The following is a 26,326-nucleotide window of genomic DNA, read 5'->3' as shown; positions in this document are numbered from 1 at the left end:
TATGCTGCAGCTTCAAGAGGGACCAATCTTTTGGCTCAACTGGCACAGAAACAGTAACCCACAGCTCCCTCATGAAAGTAAGCATTTAAGCCTGTAAAGCTTCAACTTATCCAAGGTCAAGGAAACTTATGAAAAAAAAAATTAAAAGTCTAGCCTTAGAAGACATCGGTGTATTTTCTGCCTACGTACTGAACCTTTATCTGGATGTTTGTCACAAAACCAAATGCAAGAATCAATTCCAGTTTCAGAATTTTTGTTGTTTGCATTGTGTTGGACCTTGGTCACAGGTATGGTGCAACCCTGGTCAGTTAATATCCAGTTAAAATCCTTATTTCATGAAGCTTGATTCACAACATTGCATCAGTTTTAGTTTGGTGCAAATCTAGTAGAGTTATTCTCATGTAAAACCAGAATAATAGCAGTAGGAACTGGGTTTATTCTCACCAATCAATTCCTTAAAGACCATTTCTTCCAAGTAAAAGCCAGGCCCAGAGTAAAGCTTCCAGAGTCTTCATATAATCAAACTTAAGGTTGTAGTTCCTCCCAAGTTTGGCTTACTGGCTGTCCATCTGCTCTACTTTCTTTCACTGAGCGAAGTTGACATAGAAAAACGAACTAGTCACATCATTCAAGACTTCACTTTCATCTACCTACATTTCTCCCCGATTTCAGACGTCAGCAGCCAGCCACGACAAGAACTCTACAATCAGCCCATCTCGCTTGTCCCAAGCGATGGAAAACTTCATGCACGCAAACACGTGCAGGCCTGCGGGATATTCATACAGAGGTCTGGCTGTGACAGCCAGAACCCCAGCAAAGCCCCAGTAACAGTCACAGTTTGCCTATACAGCTTAAAGCTGGGTGATACAAATCACCAGGACATATTTCTCAAGAATTGGCTTGTGTTAGTCCCTCTTGTCCTTTCCTTCAACAGATTATCTTACTTTAATTGTTTGACATTCATATTTTGTCACAAAACTGGGAAAGGCAATAGATATTATCTATTGAATGCCCACACTTCTAGCAAAATAAGAGTGTCAAAGTCTAACACTAATTCAGATTAATACATGTTTGTAAGTACTAGTTAGGGGGAAAAAAAAAAATCACACTGCACAGCTTACACTTGCATTTACCTCCCAAGACCCAGGCACACATACTAAAATATCACTTCTATCATTCAAATGAAAGGAATGTAAAAAAGCTTTGCACTAGCAACATTCTTCATCCCTCAAACTGTCTCCTATACATAAATATTTGTGTTAAAGCTTTGAGATACAAATACAAACTGTTAACCAAATACAAGCAGGCTTACAAGTAGGTTGAGTTGAAGTATTGTCAAGGGACTCCCACCCTGCTGTGTAACCCACTGATTCCCACGACTGCTGCTTGTCTCCGCCCAGTCTACAAAAGGTAGGCTTCTTGCAGTTTCACATACACACATACATACATGGTGCTTTAATGAGCACCGAGTGTTTAAGTGCTCAAATAAAAGACACTTACAGTAACTTGGTACATAGATGCTTTATTTCTGACATTAATATGGTCTGTATTGTATGTGAGATTCTCTTACATAAAAGAAAAGTTTGTAGTACAACAAAAACTAAGATAAACAAGGCATTTGTTGTACATTATGTCACACCTTAAAACAAAAATATGGAGTAATATGTATTTAGGTTTCATGCAAGTTTGGCTGCTGCATGTACAATCTACTTATAAACTGAAAGAAATGCAAATGCACACAACATTCAAAAAGTAATAAAAGATGCCTGACATATGAAAGATTAAAACCTTCCTGCTAAAGCAACAAAGTAGGAGTTAACTAAACGATCCAACCAATACCAACACAAATTAATACTACTTACCATAAATCTATGCTTAAACTTGGTATAGGCAGTTTTGGTGATACCACTTCTACTGAAATATATCATCCAGATTCTAGATATTCATTCTCTCTCAATGTCTCATTTCATTTTTGTGAATTAAATGCTGTCTCCAGCGATAAATGTTGCTGTTAAATCCATCCTGGTAATGCACACCTAAATCTAGTACTGCCAAGAATTCCAATTGCCTCCTCTCAATTTTCATAGGTGAGGAGTAATCCTGGCATGATGGGTATTTTCTGATCCCCTTGCTTATATAGGATTCCCGCCCCAGCTTAAAATTTTGATGTGAATTAAAAACTGCTAAAAATGTTTATGCCTACTACTATCATAGCCAGGCAAATATTTAATATCAAAAAGCTCCTAAAAACAAGGATTGTATAAGCTTTGAGATGTTTAAAAAAGTTGAATAACCCATTACCTTCCTTGTGCCACTCATCACGTTAAAATTCTCCATTAATAAATTATTCTCTACCATCTTTGATATTAAAGTGATAGGAATACTTTCCACACCCTGCATAGTACTGGTTGGTCTCATAAAGTTAACTAGAGAACCTGACATCATTTTTGTAATTTTACATACAGTGCATATGATGCTCGCTCTTTCCATCTCTCATAGCAGCAAGCCGATTCTGCCACTATCTGTAGCAGCACACCCGGGAGTGGAGAGGAAGAGTGTTTGAATTATAAATAACTAAAACTACAGTGTACAATTCTATTTACCTGTCAGTATTTGTTGATAGCACACCATTATAACTTGCTCAAAATTAACTACATAAAAATCTCTACAACAAAAGCAAACCAAAACATTCCTTCAAAAAAAAAAAGACATAAAATAAGTGCAAATACCTAAAATAGGCAACTAAAGCAACTGTTGTGACCTGTATACCTTTAAATAAGGACAAAGATTTTTCATAAATAAAAGAATGTTCTCTTTGCTCTTCAAACATTTAGTAAGTATATAATGATCAAACTTAAGTGCAGATACAATTGTTTTGAGATCCAAGGTGCCAAGTTTCTTTTTTAAAAAAAAAAAAATTAAAATGCATTAGTTTTTAGTTCCTATGCAGGACGAAGTACTCCTGGGTCACATATAGGACCCTACCATTCCTTTCTAAATATATTTAAACAAGGTACGGGAACAGTTGCTGTATAATACAGGTATACCTTGTAATTATTTTGTAGATCAACATGATTTAAGGGTTATAGTGCAATCTTTATGTAGATGTAACATACAGTATAGATTTGTACACTTCACCACTGTAATTCTTCTGCTATTCCATACTTTAAACTTGTCCTTTTTTCATTTTAGCTGTTTTAACAGGAAACAACGTTGGCTTCTAGACAACCTGCATACATATAAATATCTACATTTAAGCTTTAAAATGAAAATAAATTATAAAAACAGACTCCTTTCCAATTTACAAAATTTTCCCTGTTCCTACACACTGTACAATACATTCAACAATCGTCTCATTTTGAGATTTATGAAGAAAATACTGATGCTTTACACTAAAACCTAATTCACCCCCCTCTGCCTACTTCTAGTACCATTTGCAAATAAATATATTTAACACTGTAGTTAATTTCATTGTTTTGCAGCATACCAAAAAAATTAGTAGTGCAACTTTCTATCCTTCCTTTATACTCCTTTCCATTGTGTTTCTTTATATACTAGGAAAATGCTACATAAGCAAAAGCACATTCAGTCATGTATGTTGCTCATTTGGAAACCAGTAACAACCTATAAACCTACTCTATATTGAAAATGCACTAACAGAAAAAAAGCAATGCAAGTCAAAAGAATAAATATGAAAAATAGACTTAAAAACTGTATGTTGTCAGTACTGCAATGTATTTTACCATTCTTTATGATATTTTAGAATGTTACTTTTTTAATATTTAAGAAATTCATTGCAGAACTGTTTGTACTATCCCTTCATAGAGAATACGAGAGCTTCATGTCTGTTCTTTGTCAGTCAAAAGAAGAAAGGAAGCTTTAAGGTAGCTTTAAGGTTTCCCTTGGCAGACTGTCTCAAAGTAAAGACTTAATTCACAAGTATTGTGCTGGAATCGCCTTCAACATTGTGTCAGTTTCAATGGAAGGAGATGGTTGTCAGTTGCAGTGACCATCACAGTATCAGAGCCCTTGAAGTGCTGTTGGTAGCTGTGTATGTGCTCAGGTATCTTCTGGCTTGTTCAGTCATGATAAGCTGGTCTTCTGTTTTTCCGTAAACAACTGCTTCCCATTCACAATTTGGCTGCATAAAATAAAATTCAGTTAAAAAGATTCTTTTAACTAACTAAAATACTTGAGCAATTCTCATACAACCTTTCAGAGTAATAATAAATATCAAAGTCTAGCAATACTGTATTTTACTGAGAAAGATTCAGTTCTACAATACAATACCTAAAACCTGTGACAAAGCTCCCTCTCCACCCCTTAATCCAGCTCCCCAGCAGTGCATCTGTGTTACATTTTAAGTTCTAACACACAAAATGAAAAACATTCTTAAAAAGAGACTAGTTCAACAATTGATACATAAAAGACAAGTTAATTAAGTCATCTTCTCTTTGGATATCTTCCCCTTTAAATGTGCTAAGTTCAACAGGCAGAAAAATACAATATTGACAGCTGTCTGGAGACACCAAGGAAGGCAAAACGGTTTGGCAGCTGAAAAAGAATACTGTGAAGGACTTAAATGAACCAAAGTGGCAGCTGTGGAAGAACGGTCAGATGTTTTGGGAATATATTAGAAATGGCAAAGGAATTAGGAATAAAAATAATAAATGGAAGAATAATTAAGCCACTAGTCCTGCTTCTTCCATGAAGCAAACCATGCACGTTTACATGTTTTGTTGAATCTCAAGCTGATTTGCAGCAGCTCTAAATTGGACCTGACACTAGCAGATTGTAGCGTAATGAAGAATGCAAGATTCTCTCCCTCCCACACTGAGCTAGAAACTGATCCAAAGGATCAGTTCCACATATAGATGCACGGAGAAAGTTAGCCATTTCAGTTTGTCTAGAAATTTAGCAGGACTTGATTCGTGGAAGGGACTCGTGGTTAGACAGACCGCTAAACTGAGAGGGAATTTCTCAGGGGAAAGAAAAAAAAGGGGAAGATGGTTCAATGAGAATATTTGTGAGTCTAGTATGACTAAGCTCCTCTTTTAAGTATTCTTAAGAGCATAGTTCTGGGCCAGATAGATGTATTCACCTTTGCTGCAATTCAGAGCAGTTGATTCTTTTTTTGGAATATCACAATTAAATGAGGTTTGTTCTTTCTTCGCATAAGAAAGGATCAGAAAGTAATACTGTTGCCTCTGTACTTACAAACACATCATTGTTAAAGCAATTAAGTAGGACATGGAAGATCAGGCTCCAGGTGCCCTGCCTTTTTTTTTTTTTTTTTAAATTAGCTGTAGATATTCTGAGAAGACACAAAAACTTTATACATTAACTCCGTATGGGGCAAACTAGAACAGGCACCCAGTCAGGTCAAAGAGAATCTCTCCCTAAACCTGGTGGTCAAGACACACACAGAGGAAAAACTAGGTTCCAGAGTTTTAACAATATGCAAAATATATGGATGTACAATTACCAAAGAGAACCTGTGGATGAACTCTGCTTAATGAATCCCACTGGGCTTATTATGAAGTAAGCACCAGGCAAATTTGAGAAACTTAGAAGTTTAGTTTGCTATAGAGGTTTGGTTTGCATCAAGTCAAGTTTTCTTACTGCTAAGACTTGGGTACCCAAACCTGTTTTGTAAGTCTAACCTATCCTGTGTTTTTTTCCCCCATGTTTAAATCTTAGAGGCCACTCAGTGAAACATCAGGGTTTTTAAAGAACTTAGCTATAAATAAACACTGTGTGGACAAACAACCAACTTACAAGAAATAAGGATCATGGAAACACTGACCGAAACCAGATCACTGAATTGAACAATTCTAGACATTAGTACAAGACAGAAACTAGAAATAAATTCTTTGTTAACCTGCTAACAAAAATAATAGAATTCTTTGCATCCAGACCTGAAGAGCTTTCTCCATTTTGACATTTTTTGAAGCACATGCATTCAGTTTCTTCTTAATTACTGCATTTGCTTTGTTTGCTGGATTTGCATCCTGGTTTTCTGATGTCAGGTTACATCTGTTGTCATGTATTTCCGACAATGGTATCATTAATAAAGATGTGGTATATGCATTTTCTGACTATTGACAAAAAAGAGGGTAGGGAACAGGAATAATAATTAGTATTTAATTTAAAAAAAAAAAAAGTCTTCAACTGCTGTGATCAGAGAAGCCAAAATGTAAACAAAGCAAATACTATCAGAAAGACCCTAGGAAAGAATCTGAAAAGAAAAAATAATGAACAGTATCTGAAGAACTAGCCTGGTCTATACTGGGATTCATAGTCAATACTGAGCACAGTAAAACAAGTAGCTACTAGCATGATTTGAGCATTACTGAGTAGATGGTTTCTTTCATATAAAGCCACGCTACAGCTGATTACCTTTTGTTAAGAACAAGACTTGATAAAGTAGTAACTACAGAACAGTTTTAAAGAAAAAAAGCTTCTAATTCACTTCTAGTACAACCCTTGTGAAAGTAAGCACAAGGAGACTGGACTAAAAAAAATTAAGATCACATCAGTATCAGGAGGAGGAACTGCTTTAAGAACTGAAATAAGCACTGGATCGATCATTCCAGAACATTTTTATATGCTGATAATGTTTATGGAAATAAAAAGAAATTAATCCAGCTTCACTATAGCAAAGCAGAAGAAAGGTATATGGCAATTTAGAGAAATTAGATGAGCGTAACAGTGGCATATGTACTTGTTCGCTTACAAAAACACCCCATTAAACTGCGTTAAACTACCTTTACATATTTATTCTACCTTGGACCTTACTCCTAACTTACCACCACATGGACACACAATTTCTACTTAAAGATTGGTACATTTTTCGTTTTTAAATCAGATACTACCCCTATCTCTCTTGCTAAGAGCGAATCTTCCTGTTGCACCAGCATCCCTCATTGAACTGGAGGAAAAGCAACTTTTTCCCAGTCCACTGCCTTTAATGTACCACATCATTATAGTGTATCTTGGCTTAGGCTCAATAACCTGAACATCAGTGATGCACAATATACCATGTCATAACAAGACATTACTAAGAGAACACACCAGGCATTTTGTTTCTGTTTTGAATGGCTGCAGCAACGCTGCTCCTCGCAAGACAGAGATGTTCTCGGGGAAGCGGGGAGTTTCCACCAGGTGGCAGAGCACCCAACACCCAGCGGACAGACACCGAGGCTTGGCACAGTCTACCAGGCGTTTAAGAAGGGAATTTAGAAAACCAGCTACAATAATCAGAACGGGGTATGACTTAAGCACCTGTTCTTTTTAGGGACTTTGGCTGCTACCTCTTGAATATAGCTTTATACCTGATCAAGAGTCACAGACATTTGCTCTTTCAGAATTAAACACATACATACATTAATTTAAGAACTAGATTAGAAGAAAGTTTTCTTACAAACTACAAGACTAAAGATTAATCTATACAATCACTCAACTGGAAAAATATTGGGCTACTTTTTAAAGGAATGAGGGACCGAAACAGCTCCATCTCTGAACTCTTGATGTCTTGGTTGTTGAGGCAGAAGTATTCAAATTCCTACAGACAGAAAAAGCCCACAAACCTCATCTTCTACGTGTTTGATATTTTTTAAAGTATTTCCCTACTATGTGAAGTGGGAAAAGGGAAAACATGCTGCCTAATATGCAATTAGGTATCTTCAGAACATGTCTGCCAGACTGTCAAGCATGCAAAACACAGGGGCAAATGCCATCTTCCTAGGGTATTACAGAGAGCTTCAGCGTGCCATATATGCTAAAGTTTATAGGTAACCAGCATGGAAGCAGCTTTGCTATAACAGCAAATCTGCAAAGCATCTACATTACTTTACCAGTCCTGCTCTGAAGGCCTGAAAGGAAGAATTCATGCATGAATTCAAACCCAATGTTCAAGTATTGCTTAAGTACTTAAAGTAGTATTTCAAATTGAAGATGATTTTCACTTTCTAGATTTATGAATCTAGCCTCAATCCAAACACTTTTAGTTGATAGAATGAAAGATACTCAGTTTTATATTAATATTGCTGCCAGTGATGCTCTTCAGTCGCTTAATACTTACCTGTACACCTAAACTGTTATCTTCTGTGAAGAGCTGGGCACCAACCTCTTCTTTTCCCCATGGATCTAGGACCAGTGATTTTCTGACTTTTTTAGAAGAGTTGTGCTGCAATAAACATTTTGCAGAGAAAAACTGTAAAATATTATTTAAAAGCAGTTATTTCCTATTTGAAATTATTATTGTAATGTTACCTCCTCCTTGCAGCTTTTATACACAGTGTCGTCTTCCTCCTTGAGAAATATATCTGTCCCAGTTTCCTCTTTCAAAACTTCCCTAATGTCTTCCTCCAAGAAGGCAAGTGGTTGTGACTAAGTTAATTAAAATTGGAGGAGAAAATACAGGAAGTCTATTAGTTGCTAGTTTTTATCATATTCTACTTTCAGCTAATGTAGGCCAGAAAAGAGATCTTGCAAAATACAGCAACAGATAAAAGGATTTAAGCTGTTAACAACTACAGATCAACAGTTCAATGCTATGCAGATTTTTTTAATTCATTGTACTCCACATTATTTCTAGACAGATAAAACATATACATGCACACAGTGCCTCAAAAAATGCAAGGTAGCATTGAAGACGACATGCAAACTACTTGCTTGCATTTATTTGCAATGTTTATTCACTGACAAAAGGGATACAAATACTTTATATATACTAAACACATACATAAACACATATATGTATATATACATGCATACAAACATACTAAAAAACTGTACTATAAAAGTATGACTGTTGTTGGGAAAGGAATTTATATCAATCTTAACACAAATCTTTGAAAAAAACATTGATAGTCCTAAGTACAGTACAGAATATCACAGAAGCCATACAGATGGCTCCTTTGTGTACCAACAGGAGAAGAATTCCCTTAAGCCCTCAAAATTTGATTTTGAACAGGAGGGTAATAGTGGACAGAAACAGGAATGCCAAACCACTCCATTTGCATAGTGAGAGACTGTGAATCTATAGGGTAACACAGATGGTGCCAAGCCCTGTGGCGAAGTCTGAGCTACCTTCTGTGTTTGCAGAAAAGAAGTAGTCAATATATATTGGCTGGAATTTTTTCAGAACTTGAAAAGCATATGTCTACTGAATTCCAAAAGTTATTATGCATTAACATACCTTAGCTAGGCTAGGAAGAGAGCAAAAATTGAATTCATTTGGAGCAAACAAACAAACAAAAAACTAACATTATCCATAGTCAACCAAAAAAGTCTTTTGTGACAGCCAGAAGAATCAGAGGAATAATGAATTGCTCTATTAAGATTTTGGTTTTTAGGATGAAGAAAATTATTTACGTCACTCAAGTAAGCCGCTAGGAAGAATAAAACACTTCCAAACATCTTCCCATTAAAAAAATTCTCAGAATACTAGCATGCTGCGGTAAACATCTAGTTTCAGTCCTAGCACTGTAGAAGAACCAAAACCAGAAAGCAACTCAGCTCTTACATAGTCCGGAGGATTCAAAGATAATGCAGTTTTTCAAGTCAAATGAGAAAGTTGCTTAAAATAACGAAGTCAGTCACATTCATCTGCACCAGTTTGCTCTTACTAAATTATCCAGTCGGAGGAACCCACATGCATTCACTATCTCACTTACAATTTTTCTTTTGAAAAAACAGAATGCTGAAGTATTAAAATTAAAATCTCAGACAACGATGTTACCACCTCGTAAGAGGTACAGTGTTGGCAAGGCTACACAAACTTAAAACAACTCACAAATGTGGAACCATAAGATTACTATGATCAAATGATTATATGTAATGAGTACCATTCAAAAAGACAATGCCTCCACACTACACTGAAGGATATAGTCTAACATACAAAACCCGAAACATTTTTGATTCACACCCTAGCTGTTCTCTAGGATAATATGGAATGTCACTGAAACAATAGCATTGTTAGAAAATGCTTTCTAAGATCATGCTGAGGCTTACAATATCTCAAAAACAAGAGGGCATTTAGACTTTGACAAAGAAGAAAATAAACAATGTCATCACATACCGTAAGCTTGAGGGGACCATACTTTTTTTCCTGAGCAGCCAAAGCATTTTTGAAAGGAGTTGGCGTCCTTGGTGTTGAACCCAAAAGAGATCTTCTAATTGTGGGAGTTCTAAAACTATTCAAGCATAGAAAATTTTTTATATATTTCACTTAATCAACAGTAATGTAGTAAAATGAATCTAAGAAACATTTTAAAATACCTTAATTTACACAACAGATATCACTACATGAATCTGAAAGTATTAAGATCACCATAGCATTACCCCAGGAATATTAAACTTTAATTGGATTTTGTTCAGTATTTTAAAAAAGGAAAAATTTTAACTGAGTACAAGTCACTTTCTGTTAAGTTAAAAACAGAAAGCCAGTTTGCTTGTATACAAGCATTTAAGTGCTAGGGGTTTTAAAACTCATTCACAGTATGCATACGCATAGACTAATTTCTCAATATTTACAGAAAAACTTGTTTTTATTTGAGCAACACCACCAGATGTTTAATGTAATAATCCTACCCCACATTTTCCTTTTGATCTTTTGGTGTCATTTCCTTGTGTAGAGGAGTCGTAATAAGAACTTTCTGCCCACAGATTGGAGTCGACGTAAATGCAGGATTTTCAAGGTTAAATTGTTCATTTCCAGAGCAAGTGTTGAAAAACTAAGCGCAAGAGAGAAAAAAAACTAAGCAACCTTAAAGGATAAAACTTCACCACTGTACTGAGCAGTAAAAAAAAAAGTATGTGTATATCTGAAGGGCTTTTACTGACAAACCCCAATAAACTATTCTTGACTTATACTCCAAGACATTTAAAATCCCTACTGCTTAATTAGGTCACAGAGACAGTAAGTCTCTATCAACAATTATTTGCATGAGAAAGTGTGAACTGAGACATAAGTTGCTGCCCCTCTCCCCCCCAGTTAGTCTTCAAAACAGAGGAAATAGGTTATTTAACAATTTCTTTTTAATATACCTACTCTTATGCAGATGTTTTAAGAAGTTTTTGAACATATTTGTTTAGGCTACAATGTATGACTAGGGAAGAAAGTACTAGTAATTTATAATCCACCCACTGCAGTCTTCATAGTTTAGCCAGATTTAAAAATAAACTCACCTGTGATGGAGAAAATGGTAGTGTTTTCACTGGTGTATGCTTCAGCGCAACATTGATGGCATCATTACACAAGCCATCATTCAGTTCATTAACTGGTGATTGCCCAACACGCAATCTCTTTTTCTTTCTTAGGATAGTAGGTGGAGTGCTGAATTTAGTTAAGTTTGGGGTTGTTGGAAAAACTGCTTCTTCCTCGCCACTGATGCTACTGTGTTTTTTGCCATCAAGCACAACGCTGACATTATACTGGCACTCAGCAGCCCCTTCATTGTGTTGAATCCGCATTACTTTTACTGGAGCTGGCTTGACAGGAGATGCAACAGCCTCTGAAAGCTCAAAACTGGTGACATCACTCCACGCTACAGGATCCTATGAGGCAAGATGCAAAACACTCAAACACTAGCAGGCTTATCCAAGATTATCTCACAACGTCCAAGCCAATCTAACAGCTCTCTACCTCCAGAAGCCATATACTGAATTATTTTCTGTGTATCTTTCACACAATCCTAAAACACTGAATATTTTAGAACACAATTCTTTTAAAATAGGCAATAAACCAAATCACTCAATATGGGTGAAACTACAGACAAGTACAGAATCTGGTAATTTTAAGAGTATCTTACACATATTGTGTAAGTTGATGTTCCTAAATAAATATTTTTTTAGAATAAACACAGACTTACAGATTCAATAAGCTCTAGTGTCTCTGCAAATTCTGGAATGGTTTGTAGAGATGATAACATTGTATTTGCTTCCACAGCCAAATACTTAGGTGGTGAATTCTGCTGAACAGATGTGCCGTGGGTCTCATCCATGCTGTAGAACTCGCTTGTTTGTTCCCCAAGGCTATTTAGTGTATTAGACACACAATCTTCCGTGACAAAACTTCCAGACCAACAAGGTAAGTTTCCAGCTTGCTAAAAAGTATGAAGAAACATATTAATCTTATTCAACTTAGAAGTTGAGAAGAGTCAATTATGTGACTGCGGGGAAGAAAAAAAAGTAGTATGTGGAAAGACTAAGCACAACTATTAATTTTTGCTTTTTCAAACACTAATTATCTGTTTGCATTAATGTAGTTAGTCTTCTCCCTACATTAACACTCAACATCCTCAAATTGTGTAAGATTTTTATCTTGCCTCTCATCCATATCTTATACATTCTTATAACTTAGAGAATTATGGGTTGTATTGGAAGCCATCTCTGATGCAAGTTACCTGTGTTCCTGAACATCAGTATTTTACAAAGTCATCTTCACTACAGAACACAGGCACATTTTAAGATTAGAAACTGTTTCTAGAATGTGAAATACTTCTTGTTTGATCCGATTTTTTTTTTTAACGATAGTTTACTTAACTTCTAAATGGTTATCCCATTTTAGTACATTGCTTAGTACTCAAGAAAGAGATTTTAATTTTCACTGGAAATGTAGAAGCAAAGCAGATTCCACTAGATAAGCAGAACGTTGTACTGTTTCAAGAGAATGCCAGGAATAGCTCCACCACAAAAAAATGGAAGTTCACCTGTAATCTAAATTAGTGATCAATATGGTTGGGTTGGTTAGGTGTCTGATGTTGTTCACAGCCCTCTGTCTCTGAGGAAATAAGTGACTGTCATCTGCAAGTTTCCCACATTCCCCTGAAGTACATGTAAATTTTGTCCAGTACAAATTTATATATTGTTTGTCATGTCCGAATGTGGATATTAAGTATTGCAAGCACTCACATGGAAGTTTGATAAAAATATAATCTACAGGACGTTTTGAAATCAAATAGGGCAAAACCTATGTATTTTTCACCTTTCTCTGTTGAACAGGTGATCGACATTGCTGATCTATAAAACTGAATGGCGATGATATGAAACATGCTACCTCTTGAAGAGGATTAAAATCCTGTGTCTTAGGAACAACTGCCAAATTGCAGGTCATATTTCTGCTGTTTTCGCAGTTTAGAAAACTGCACTAAAAATAATTTGCCTCAATTCTAATACATAGACTTTGTTTTACAACCCAACAGCCATAGGTTTGATTTTAGAAGGTTGGGTGAAAAAACACCACAAAAAACCAAACATCCATTACTAAACTGCTGAGGATTAATCTCAGTAAAGCATATTCAAATATTTACAGAAATTTACAGTCCTTACAGAAGACACTCGTTTTCTTCTGATTTCATTCTCTGCTGACATAAGTAGCAATTCAAGTTCCTTTATTTTCTTTTCTTTATCAGGATCATCATCAATAAATGACTGCTGAAAAATTTAAGAAAGAAGCCATTACTATTTTCGATCTCCACCACCCCTCCACAGTAAAGATTCTACATTATAACACAGCTACATTTTTAACATAAATCCACACATAGCGGGAACAGATCTGTTCAAGCTGTATCATATTTTGTAATACAGTAGTCACTCGCAAGCGAAACTCCAGCAATTACTAGGAGATGGATGCAATGTTAAAGTGGTATACAAGCTAATAGTTTAACAGGTTTCTAACATGGCCTATAAATGCTCAGTACGCTATAACGCTTTTTAACCAAAAGTCACTCAGTTCTATCTTTAATAGAAGCAACAATGTTGGCACCTTGGTAGATGTGTTTGTGTTTTCATGTGCTTTCTAGAATTTTTAGTTATTTATCGTCACTAAGTGTGCAAGAAAGTGTTTCAAATCAGCATTTGCTGACAGAGTGTCTACACAAGCAATCCTACCGCTACTATCAGAAAAAAAAATTAACTAATTGGTTTTGGTTTTGGTTGGTTGGTTGGTTTTTAACCTCCTTAAAACTTTCTATTATTGCTATAAATATAGGAGTGAGGATATATGCCATGAGTTTCAAAACTAGTTATACTCCCCAGTTTAGGGAGGACTTCAAGGAGCATGAAGTATCTTACACTTTTCTGTACACGGCAATCCAGAACATCGAACGCTATAAGAGGCTTTGTTATGATTTGTATTCTTATACTGAGATCAGGGAAGAAAATGCAACATGAAACAGATGACCTGCACCTAAGGGAAACTTAGCGTTAGGTACAGAGTTCTGCAGAATGCCTCTAACACATCTAGCACAAACAAAGTCTGTATTATTCCCTGTGTCAAAATAATTTTTTACTAATTTCAAATTCACAAAAATTCTTCCAGGAAGTCATATTACAAACCAAGACCTACATTCAAGTCTGCAACACATGAGGAATTTCAGATATATTCTAAGTGAGCCCAAAGGAGCAAAAGGAAATAAATATATCCCTTTTTGTTTGTTTGTTTTAAAGTTTCTCAATACTTCAGCATTTAGAACATTGCAAAAGAGCCTCTTCAACTGATTGACAGAAGTCTATCAGTCAGAAAAAAATAAAACCTATTGAGAACAAAAAAGCACAGCCATAAGTGTAAGTCACAGTAAGTTATTTGAACTGAGTCTTTCAGATAGGGTTATATTTATTACATATATAAAGTAGTAAAATCTTGCCTTTAAATCTCTCAGAAGCTAGGTAATACTAACCCGTCATAATTTTAACCTAAAGATGTAACGAGTAGACTACGTTTTAAGCCATACTTCTGTCAGAAATAAGCACAACCATTGTGTTTCTGGAATGTATAAAGACAGCTCCTTTTTTCCTACCTAGAACTGCCAATTAAGCTAGCAACCCTACTTACCGAGGAACTTACATAAATTTAGATGAATGATAAAGACCTAAAGACATTTTGAAGTTACAAGTTTACTCATCATTTTACAGCATAATACACAGTACATTCTCTTCATTTACAATGCCCGTTAACAATTTACCTGAACTAAGTTGGAAGAAGCTGAAGCATGTTCTAGACAGCTGCCTTCTGGTGAGGCATACTGGTATGCTGGAATCTAAAAAGACATAAATCATTTTACAAACACTAAAGAAAAGGAGGCCGTAAAATTATCTCTGGTTTATTGTACATAAACTATTTATTATTGTTTACAAGCCCTAAGTTACCATAGTATCACAAAAATACTCAACAGATCTTCATTCTTTCAGATTTGTTTCTTGTTCCAAACCCAATAAATTATTTGAAACTGGCAAATACTAATCATTCTGGATTTTGAACTTACATGTGTCTGAACAGGTATGTAAAATTGATTCTGAGTGTGCAAGTGTTCCATAGTCAGACAAGGTTGGGGCTGAAGTTTGGATGAACTAGGTCTTTCAGACTTTATACCATCTTGTAAATATCCTTCCTGTTCCACCTTTCTTCGCATTGTTGAATTCCAGTGATTTTTAATCGAATTATCAGTCCTAAAATGAAAGTGTACAAGTGACTGATTTCCATAGCTCAAAGTTTAATATATAGCATAATTTACAGGGTTTGTACAGTAGGTTAATCCAAAGCCACAACTCCAGAAAGCTCCAGGAGCTTGGACTGAAAGTTCTATTATCAGTGGAGGTTTGGCATAATGAGTAGAAAGCTTTTCAAAACTTCCTTCTACTAAACTTCAAGTCTGCAGGAAATTAAAAGTAGCAAAAGAGAAAGCCTTGGTTCTGGCTATTATCATGGGTGAAAACCTTTTTTCTTGGATACTGGGAATAACCGTGTGTTCTCTGTCACTACATTATTTACCTTCTCCTATAAATTGCAGAACATGAAGCTAAGGCAATCATCCTACTGTCCCACAGCCTAATAAGGGCACTGTGGCAAGTGTTTGCCACTGGAAGACCTCTCTTCTAAAAAAAATGAGTCTGCATTCCCAGCTCTGAGTTTTATGTGCAGCTTTGTGGAAGAACATCCCACTACTTCTTGGTGCCCTTGATCTTGTACAGGGAAAGCAGGCATGACAGAAGACCAGTACCTGCTGTCACTCCCCTTGGAAAGAAAATGCCTGCAGTTTGACAAGCAGGCTGAAATCACTTTTAACACTAGACAAGTATTAAGTATGACTGCATTAGTCTAAAATACTAGCAATATTATTACTAGCCTTAGAGAGAAGTACACAGAAATAAAAATTGCTTTAAGCCCCATTCTTCATTTAAGCTCAACTCCAAGAAGTATTCCCCTTTTTCATCCCACTAGTGTTAGACTCTTTACAAATCTTCGAGATCTACGATCCAGTCTTTAGCTAAGAGTCTCATCTTGGATTTATTTTCAACAAATAAGTTAGTGAATTAGGAATGCCTCTGTCCTTACAAACTCATCTTCCCTCTCTGAAATTCTATTAAGATGCAATCCATTCCCTTCCCATTCCTCCAAAGGATTTTCTGTGATTCATGGATTGTGTACTTAATCAAAATGTCAAATTTTTAAACACACATCTCTAAGGACTCATTCTCCCAACATAACGAGTGCTGACATTCCTTAGGCACAGCTAGACAGTCACCTCCTGAACACACAGACTGTATTCAGAGAGGGACAGCTTAACATTAAATTTCAATTAACAGTACAAGGTAAAAAATTTATTTCATTAAACTCTTTATACACTAAAATTTTGTTTTCCACAAGCATAGAAGTTGGCAATCACATTTGAAACAAAGATAAGGAGAACAATGCATACAATTCATTCTTAACTTAGAGACTAAATGGTAACCAACTAGCTTTGCAATGCATGACTCCTAAGCCTCGACTTTTGAAGGTTACTAAGATTCTTTTTCGAGTGTCCTGTTTAACAAGAAGTGTTCCACAAAAAATAAATAAATAAAAGAATTTCTGATCTTAAACCAAAAAGAAAGTCACCCCCAATTGCATATTAATGAAGGCACTTTGATATCAAGTCATTAAGTGTGTCTTCCACTATTACTTGCAGTTACTCTTCAGCTCTACTACAGTTTTTTCCAACAGGAGGATTTTTGAAGGAACCTGCAGAGTGTTAGAGGTCTTTTTATTGGTTTTATGGCTTTTTAAGAATACATAATCAAATGCAAAAGATCTTAAAAAACTTTCAGTATCTACCAAGATAAAGATGTTGTGACGCAAGTTTCAACAGATGCTCTCTGACTAACAAATTACATTGGAAAGAGTTGTGCGATGACCGCTTTCCATATTCCAATATCTAACACAAATAGAGTTGAAAAGCACCTTCCAGGAAGAAGTTTTGCTATTTCAGCCCATCGGTTTCCCAAACGCTTGTGAGCTTCATAGATTATTCTGTCCTCTTCTTCTGTCCATGAAGACTTTTTTACCTCAGGATTGAGATGGTTATGCCATCTCTCTCTGCACTGCTTGCCTATTCTTCCTTTCAGGTGTTTTGCGATTAGAGACCAGCGCTTTGGACCATACTTCTGAACTAATTCAATAACCTGGAACACAGATGAAAGCACGTTGTAATTCCAAACCCTAATTTTCGTAATCAAAAACTGAGAACACTGATAAACTCACATTTTGAAATATGATTATAATAGTCAACTTGATAAGATACTAGGCCTAAGGAAGCAGACAGTAACTTGGGGTATTAAAAATTATTTTTCAAGAAATCAAAAACTGCTTATTAACTCCAAATTCACTGTGTTTAGAACATAAGTATATACTGATGAAAACATTAATTTGTAAGTTTCCTCTCTGCCACCCATTGCGTAAGCTGACATTAGGAAAGACCAAAAAAGAAGCTGGTAAAGATGCTTGGTTTGACTTTTTTCAACAACATACGCATGAGAAAAAACCCACACCTCTTTACTCTCAACCTTCATCTCATTTCTACATGTTTTTACACATTTGAAGCTTTTTCTTAAAAGACTGATGAGAACTGTAAAAAAATAGATTAGGAAGACCATATTTACAAGTTGACAAATACTAGTTTTAAACATCTTAAAACAGTTTTAAACAGTGGGAATAAGCAATCAATTTGAAATATAGTTGTGAAAGCTATATGTCCAGGTTTTACAGGCAAAAAGCTATAGTGTGGATTAACACAGAAGGGGAAAAGGAGTCTAAAACACCACTGCTAGGTTCTTTAACAGTGGAGTATGAAATAATTTCCCTTATTCCCAACCCCTTTAAGTCTGGTGGGTTTGAGGAAAGATGTAAATGAGACCTTTGATCTTTAGTGCTGTAAAAAGATCTTCTCTACTTGATAAGCTAGAATAGTTCAGCTACCAATCTGAGCAAAGAGAAATGAAATGCTTGAGCAGACCAAATATTCCATCTACTTAAGAGCAGCTGCATTTTTTTTTCTTCTCACGCAGCATAATGTAATGTAATTATCTATGTCACAAGATGCATCAGACATCATCTTTGTGGGGATGAAACCTAAGAAAAAGTACACATTCTTAGCAGTCATATGCGAATTTTATTACAGTAAAAGAGTACAGTATCAATTAGTTTTTATTACCCTCTGATCTTCTTCTTTAGTCCAGGGACCTTTAATCAATTCTGGGTTTAGTACCTTCTGCCATCGATGCTGGCACTGAAAATCTGAACGATTCTGAAATAGTTTTAGAAGACCAATGTACCTGTTAAACTCTTAAATACATAAAACTGTAAATATTAGCTAGCCAGAATTATTAGCTTATTTCAAATTAAAAGACTTATTCAGACCTTTGTTTTAGTATAATAGTTAAATTCTCCCTTATTATTCCTTCTTCATTTGCTTATAAAAAAATCTTCTCCAGAAAAAACAGCCTTGCACAAAGCTCTAATCTAATTACTTCAGTGTTCTTACTTGATAATCAAATTCAGAACTTACTCTTCTTTAAAGAAAAACTTAGAATTATTTTTGTCCTCATTACTCCACACCTTCTCTGAAGTTTACGTGATGCTTTTTTATGCTTTTGACATTATCTATAACCTATATAAGGAAAGAAATTTTTGAAGGAAATTCTTTTTCTTTCAAATAAAAGAATAAACTTTTTTCTAAGTCTCGAATATATTCTCAGCTCTTTACTAGAGTGTTAAGGAAAACAGATTTATATCAAGTTTAGCTAACACATACTAATTAAAAAACATGGCTTTTTCTGCTCAGGACAGATGGTGCTTTTCTGTAGCTTCACTAAGGATCTTTTGAAATATTGTTCCCAGTTATGAAATAGAAGTAAGCTTTTGCTTAGCCTCCTAAAAACTGTCTGTAGGAAAGTTTGGGACTCTCAGGGTAGTTGGTCCAATCTTTAGAAACACACAGATAAGAGCCTGCCCCAGCACAGCATACTAGTACGCCTTTTATAACACTGGGACATGATGATCTACTCTCTTCAGTGCAAGCTGTCAGATAGCAAGTACTGATTTCAAGGTTCTGCTGAGTTTGCCTACCAAGTAAAGGCATTACCATATTAAGATGAAGTTAAACAAGAAACAGACTGCAAGACCAGAAAAAACACCCAAAACACTGTTACATCTAAAATTACATTGATCACAGTGCCTTCAAGTTAATCACAAGTAGACACTATATGATTAAAAGCACACTAGAGTTTGTTACAAAACATCATCATTTCCTGGTGGAGATAAGCTGTAGAAGACAGACTCAACATAGAATAGATGTTCCCACTTTCGGTGAAAGAAAAATTTTGAAATTGTGGCCTTTTAGTGTTTTTACCTTCCAGACATTTCTAAAATCATGACATATTTGGGGGAGAAGAGCAAAACAAATGATGGGACCGTTTCAGGTCTGCCTTAGCCGCAATAAATTGAAAGAGAATACAAGCTGCGTTCCCCCTCTTGAGAGTCACCTTTAAGCCATCTTCACTTTTTTGGGCAGAATAGAGGGAAAGTTTACTTGTGCTCAGCCCAATAGTGAAATGGGGTTCTGAAAACATGGCAGTTTGAGTGCCTTTACATGCTAGTAACTCAAAATACACTTGGTTTTCCTAGCAAAAGACCATCAGTAACAAGGTAAATGCTAATTATGCCAGCCTCTATTATTTGGCTTTGTAATTTGAACACTGCAATATGTTGCCCAGAGAGGCTGTGGAGTCTCCATCCATGGAGATATTCGAAACCCAGCTGGACACTGTCCTGGGCACCCTGCTCCAGCTGACCTTGCTTGAGCAGGGGGCTCGGACTAGATGATCTTGAGAGGTTCCTTCCAACATTGACGATTCTGCAATGGCCAATCTGATCCTCCATGCATGTTTCCCATGATAGCTGGGGAGCCTTTTTTCAACCTCACTTGGGCCCAGCTGAACAACAGCTTTCTGTCTCCAGAAGCATTTGTTTTCAGCTGGAGAACTTTTTATTAAACTGTGAGATCTGTTAAATGCAACTCCATACTACACCTGCAGATCAGTATCACCAAACATTGTATTTTTAAACAGTTTAATAAAAGCTTTTTGATATTATCGCTTTCTCCTCTACCATTCACTCATTTCACTGCTTTCTGGAAGGGGATAATGTACATGTAAGGAATAGTGATTTGCTTATGCACTCCTTTAATTTAGAAGCTTTGAGTTCGTTCCCTGATATCTATACTTTGCCACCTAGAAAAAGAAAAAAAATCAGAAGCACCACACTGTTGCACAAATATTATGAGCGTAATGAAAAGTTATAGTTGTTCAGCATTTAGAATTCAAGTCTATTTTTACCTAGTTACACAGGAATTTCATACAACCGTATCATCCCATTCAATATTATAAGAACCACAAAGGTGTGGGGGAGCTGTAATTTTTTTGATTTCTAACATTTGAATATACAATATCGCTTCTAGGTAGTGATCTCAGCCTTAGATTCTAGCCATGTTTTTATAGTAGGCATTTTATAACATTTAATCAGAAGAGAAACAAACATCATTCATTCTAGTTGTAGGTATTTTCTACCAGTGCAGCTCATACAGCTGAGGAGTCATTTAACGTTTGAACCAACAGCTCCTTTACTCATTCCACCTGACCATTGGAACAGAACAAGAAATTTTAAGTGTCAGTAGGAAACTTCCAAGAAACCTGCTAAGGTTCCATTCCTAGCAACTGAAGATATCATTGGGTGGAAAGACTTACATATGTTAGGGAAGCAGATATCACGGGGGGGGGGGGGGAACCCAAACACCAAAACAAAACAAAAAAACACCACACACACACGCACTCTTCCTAAGGTGTTTAAGAAACTGATCCTGCTCCTGTCAAGCAATCTTTCAGATGCAACCCACTCTCCTAACTGATTCAGAAGCAACCTGTGAACTGTAGATGTAACCACCACAACTGATGCAACCAATAGGAAGCAGGAACATATTCCAGAATGAAAACAAGTAGCAAGTGTGGACAGAAGGCATCAATTATTTTTGATCATTTCAGACCATCGCTTCAGCCCCAGCCTGACCTAATAAGGTTCTCCAAGGTCTGAGCTAGATCTCAAGTCCAATTTACAAGCATCCTTTAAAATATTTTTTACTATTTTTACTATTATGTGTACTTTCACTATTATGTTACTGTTACTATTTCACCTCATTTCCAAACTAGACATATGACCAAAGTAAATAAATATTAAAAGGGAACTTAATTGAAACAGAGATTCAACTTACTTGTAGATGACTAGCAATGAAAGCCCAATCATCTGTACCATTTTGTTCCACCAGCTTCTTTAGCCTTTCATCCTGTTAAGACATAACCTCAGCCAATAAATGTTACATGCTATACCAATATGATACTAAGTAATAACATCATTCATGTGCTACCAATATCATATAGGAATGAAACTAAAGCAAAAAAAAAGAGTATTACCTCATCACGTGTCCATTTCACCCTGTTACATATCTTCTTCAAACCTTTTTGCTGTGGCACTTCATAGTCATGATCCACATATTGAAGGTCATCATCTTCCTCACTGCAGAGTACAAAGAAGAGTGAAGAAGATAGAAAGAAAGTTTAAAATAACTCCGAATAACTTATTTTTCCTAACTACTTGTAGCTTTTTTTCCCAATCTGTACATATTGTTCTACAATGACATATGGAATTTGCATGAACACAAGATCTGCCTCCAGCTATAGCCTATATTCACCATGTCAAAGGAACAGGGTTAATTTTAATTTCAAGGCCACGTACTGGGATATGGACTGATAATTCATTCCAAGTCAAGACTTAAATTTGAAGCCAAAGCTATTGTTTAAGATCATGTTTTTGTAACACATTTATGAATATTTATTTTACACAAATAAGCTTACAAGATAAAGTGGTTTGCTAGTCTGCAAAATACATTCATGTTCCACCTCCATAACTCAAACAACAAACACAACAAGGATGCCAAATAATTTGGGGTCAACTTGAGATTTTAAGTGGGCTCCTGCCTTGAATAGAAGCGTTGCCTCAATGTTACAGGAATTAGATACAAATCTTTGAAGACAGAAATATTCCAGCAAGAAGTAACTACCGTATCAGTGCTGACCCTCTAAGGTAAGAGGCAGAGGGGCAGGAAGCCAGGTAACCTCTACATGACTCCATGTAGATCACACTCCATCTACTGGAGAAACGCATACTTCACAGCCTTGATAAACAAAGCTTTACAAACAAGTAGCACAGGGAAATGTTGCATGGAAATATCACTTAAACTTTTATGTCAGTGACTCATGTTAAACAGCATAAATTCAAACACATGTGGAAACCCAGGCCTAACAACAGGATGAGCAGTTCCTCTGCATTAGTTATAGCAAAGACACAAAGAGATTCCCATCCAAATACACAGCTGTAATTAAATGCAGTTTCACACTGCAATCTTAATTTTTCTCCATTTTATTATCAGTAAAAAGCACGATATAAATACCACAAATTCATGTTCAAAACTAAATTCTTTAGTTCTGCTCAGCCTTGAAAATTATTTCCATTTTTCAAGCAAAGGTAAAAAAATCCTTTCCCAGAATTAATCTGTGCTGGTGTCCTAAGAACTGATTAGATGGCAGATCTCTACATTATTTTCTAGAACATGCAATTCACCCATACAGCATGCTGATCAACCATTTATGTATATTTGTTTTTTCCCATTAAGTGAGTATGTTCTCTGTGGCTAACATGAATATATGGTCATTCAAGAAGAACACTACTTACTTGAAAGCATTACTACAAGATGGTATGTACCCAGCACCTGCAGACCTAGTGTATTTAACATTGTTTCTACATCCTACATCACATCTGGATTTGCCCTACTTAGCTCCATGATGCAGTAGAAATAGTTAGTAACAAGTAAACATATTAAAACTTCATGGAGCCAGCGAAATATAAAGCAATAAGCTTGTTGAAAGGTCAACAGCAAGTTCTTCACAGTACTTCCACAAGTTCTCGACAAACTTCAGGAGCGTATCTTGGTATTATAAGGAGCATATCTTGGTATTATAATCCTATTTCACACCAAGCAAGCCATACAATTTACTTGTAACTGAAATTTGGCCTGTGGTTTAGCTGTTTGTCAACACAATCTCCTTACACACTGCACAGCAAACCAGTTCAAGAACAGAGTCTTCAGTTACATGAAAAGTCGTGGGGATTTTAAAAAAGAGGAAGGGCTCCATGTACATGGCAGTGATGCAGACAAGACTGCTGGTGCCAGACAACGTAGGGTCCCCGCCAGCAGCGGCAGTTAAGAACCCTGCACCAGGAGTTCTCCAGTAGCATGCATGTCCCACAGCCAAACCGGCACGACTGCCGGCCACCTCTATGCACTTCAAGAGTGCAAGGGCCGGCCGAGCGGGCACTAAGCTCTCTTGCACCTCGATTCCATGTGAATAATTGTTTAGTCTTTGGTCTTGTTTAGACTAGTACATCAGTAGATTATAAATTAAATATACATGAATGGCTGGGACTACTAACTTAAGCTTTCGATTAAAAAGAAAAGACTTTCAAACACGTGGGGTTGTTATAGTTCATTTGACAATTCTTTTGCAGTTGTGAAACTGTGCCACAATACTGCACGAATGTAGAATACGACCACTGAATTTCATCAAATAAGAAATCTGGAACAATAAGTTTCATGAGTTTTGTGCTAGCTGTCTTTGCAATTTTGAGTTGAGAACCATTAAAGGAAAAACATTAAGTTTCCAAATGCAAAAAACAAAGAGCAGCTTAACAATATTAAACTTAATTCCATTTGGTGCAAAACAATTATACTTTCTCCTTACTCCACACCTAGATTAAAAGTCTTGAAATCACCTTTATGTAAAATCATGATTACAATGATTTAGTTTTGGAGATATCATCGTCATCACACACTGACACAGTATTCTTCCAGGGCTACTGATCTCTAACCAAACGTTCCTCTGCTATCCACAATCAGTTCTATTTTCAATGAGGACATCAAAGCACTCCAGAGCCATGAGAGATAATACAAGCTAAAGCTTTGCAAAGACAAAACTATTGTTTGCAATACCACAGATGAAAGTCTCTTAAATTACAAAATGCAGATTAGGAGTAACAAGAAACATTCTCTCTCTGAGCTGATTCTTGCAGATAGCTAAGCATAGACAGCTCCAGCAGTTAGCCTCTGCAAGCAAAGCCCCTTAATGAATCTTTGTTCCTTACACAACTAGAACCCCGAAGAATTGCTTTCTTGGTTTAGTTCTGCAGTTTGGCAGAAGAACATTAATTTATGAACTCTTTTCATGTCAGAGGAAAATGCAGAAGCAGTTTTAGTATCTGTAACTGTGAAACCACCCCCAATTCCATGAGAAGTATGCAGTCACGGTAAAACCTTAATAGGTAACTCACGCATTAATATTACTGAGTAGCCTTTCCTTTCTCAACCTAATCCTTCTTTTACATTTCTTTATCACTTTTCAGAAACTGATTTTCTATTTAGGACAAGAATAATTATAGCAATAAAACAATTCTCCAACACCCACCTTCTGAATACAAAGCAAAGACACACCCATTTTCATATCAATAAAGCAAAAGATGTATCAAAACCATCTGGGGCTGCTGCTGAAGCTCTTGAGGAAAACATTTTCTCTCAGGAAGATTTCAGGCTAGATTATGATATCCTCAATCAAAGAATATGTCAAATCAGAGAAAGTAGGTGCATTTAAGATATTGCAGGAATCAGCAGGCCTGAACATTAACTTTATCTGAACAGCCCCAAACCTTCCATCAGGGCTATGCCAAAGCCACTCGGGAGGAGAAAAGCAAGAAGTATTACTCCAGCAGAAGGAAAGTAACCAGCAGGAAAAGCTACTGCGGAGACAACGTAGTCGTTACTGACAGGCTCAGTGACCACAGAAAAGCAAAGCCAAGGACTTGCCTAGGCAAGCCACCACAAAGATGGTCAGAGCAAAAGCACAGAAGCGAGAGCAGCCTCCGAGTGAGAGGCGAGATTTATACCCGAGCGCTGGTGCTCGTAAGCCAGAGGGAAGACAGATACCTGTGCGGGTGCCGGGCGAGGGAGGACTCGCAGGGCGGAGGCAGGGAGGTGGGCAGTGACAGCCGAGGCCGGGGAGGTGGAAGGAGGCCGAGCGCAGCGCCAGCACAGCTCGGCGGGGGGGGGGGGGGTGAGGGGCGGCAGGGACGGGGCGGGGCGGGACGGCGGCGGCACCTGGCAGGGATCCCGGGGCGCGGGGGGGTACCTGGGCGCGGGGCGGCGGCGTGGAAGGCAGCGACTGGGAGGGGGCGGGAGGCAGAAGGCGCAGAGATCCCCAGGCCGGGCCCGGAGCCACACTCACCTGCGCGGTCTCTTCGCCATCCTCGGGGCGCAGCATAGGGGGGGCCGCCACGGCAGCGGGGCGCAGCGCGGAGCCCCCGAGCCCCCGCCCGGGCTCCTTCTCTCACAGCCGGGCGGCGCGGCAGGGCGGGCGGGGGACGCAGAGCGGCACTAGCGGCTCAGGAAGGCTGGAGGCTGGCAGGGCTCCTTCGACGGCCCCCTCCTCCCCGCGGAGCTTCGCGGTATCCACAGCGCCCCGGCGGCCGCCCTCAGCCCCGACCCGGCCCGGCCCCCGGCGCGTCAGGCATGGCTCGGCCTGGCCCCTGCCCGCAAGGACGGAGCGCGCAGCGGCCCCTTTCTCGCCCAGCTGTGCCTCCCCCCTCCTGTCAGAGCTGCCGCGGGCTCCGGCGGCGCCTTCCCGCCCCGGGCTGCTGCGCTGCGCTGCGCTGCGCTGCGCTGCGCTGCCCCGCCCGGGCCCCCCGTCCCCCGCTGCCGGCCGGCCCCCGCCGCCCGGGCTGCGCCGCCACCGCCGCGCTCGCGGCGGGCTCGGTCGGTGCCGCCGAATCTCGCGCCCAGCCTCCTTCCAGAGCCACCGTTTGAATCTGCGCAGGCGGACTGCCGCCCCATTGGCCGCCGCCGCCGCACGC

General features: G+C 37.8%; 1 protein-coding gene across 3 annotated transcripts; it reads right to left on the bottom strand.

The window, feature by feature from the left end:
* Positions 1-1,508: 1,508 nt before the first annotated feature.
* MYBL1 (MYB proto-oncogene like 1) lies at positions 1,509-26,041 on the bottom strand. Of its 3 annotated transcripts, none has more exons than XM_075141727.1 (16): positions 25,702-26,041; positions 21,784-21,886; positions 21,585-21,656; positions 18,474-18,566; positions 17,225-17,445; positions 15,270-15,453; positions 14,970-15,044; positions 13,336-13,440; positions 11,877-12,110; positions 11,194-11,562; positions 10,597-10,739; positions 10,085-10,199; positions 8,275-8,391; positions 8,084-8,188; positions 5,919-6,098; positions 1,509-4,141 (listed from the first exon to the last, which is right to left on the bottom strand). In XM_075141727.1, the coding sequence occupies exons 1-16, from the start codon at positions 25,719-25,721 to the stop codon at positions 4,013-4,015; spliced, it is 2,265 nt and encodes a 754-aa protein (XP_074997828.1). In that variant the 5' UTR covers positions 25,722-26,041; the 3' UTR covers positions 1,509-4,012. The 3 variants fall into 3 exon arrangements, with proteins under 3 accessions (XP_074997828.1, XP_074997829.1, XP_074997830.1); XM_075141728.1 differs by having other exon boundaries at positions 13,336-13,437; XM_075141729.1 differs by lacking the exon at positions 5,919-6,098 and having other exon boundaries at positions 1,515-4,141.
* Between the last annotated feature and the right edge of the window lie 285 nt (positions 26,042-26,326).

The sequence above is a fragment of the Calonectris borealis genome, chromosome 2 (genome assembly GCF_964195595.1).
Source record: "Calonectris borealis chromosome 2, bCalBor7.hap1.2, whole genome shotgun sequence".
In the NCBI taxonomy this organism is placed as follows: Eukaryota; Metazoa; Chordata; class Aves; order Procellariiformes; family Procellariidae; genus Calonectris; species Calonectris borealis.
The sequence above is the reverse complement of the archived record's forward strand: the minus strand, read 5'-3'. Positions and strand labels throughout refer to the sequence as shown.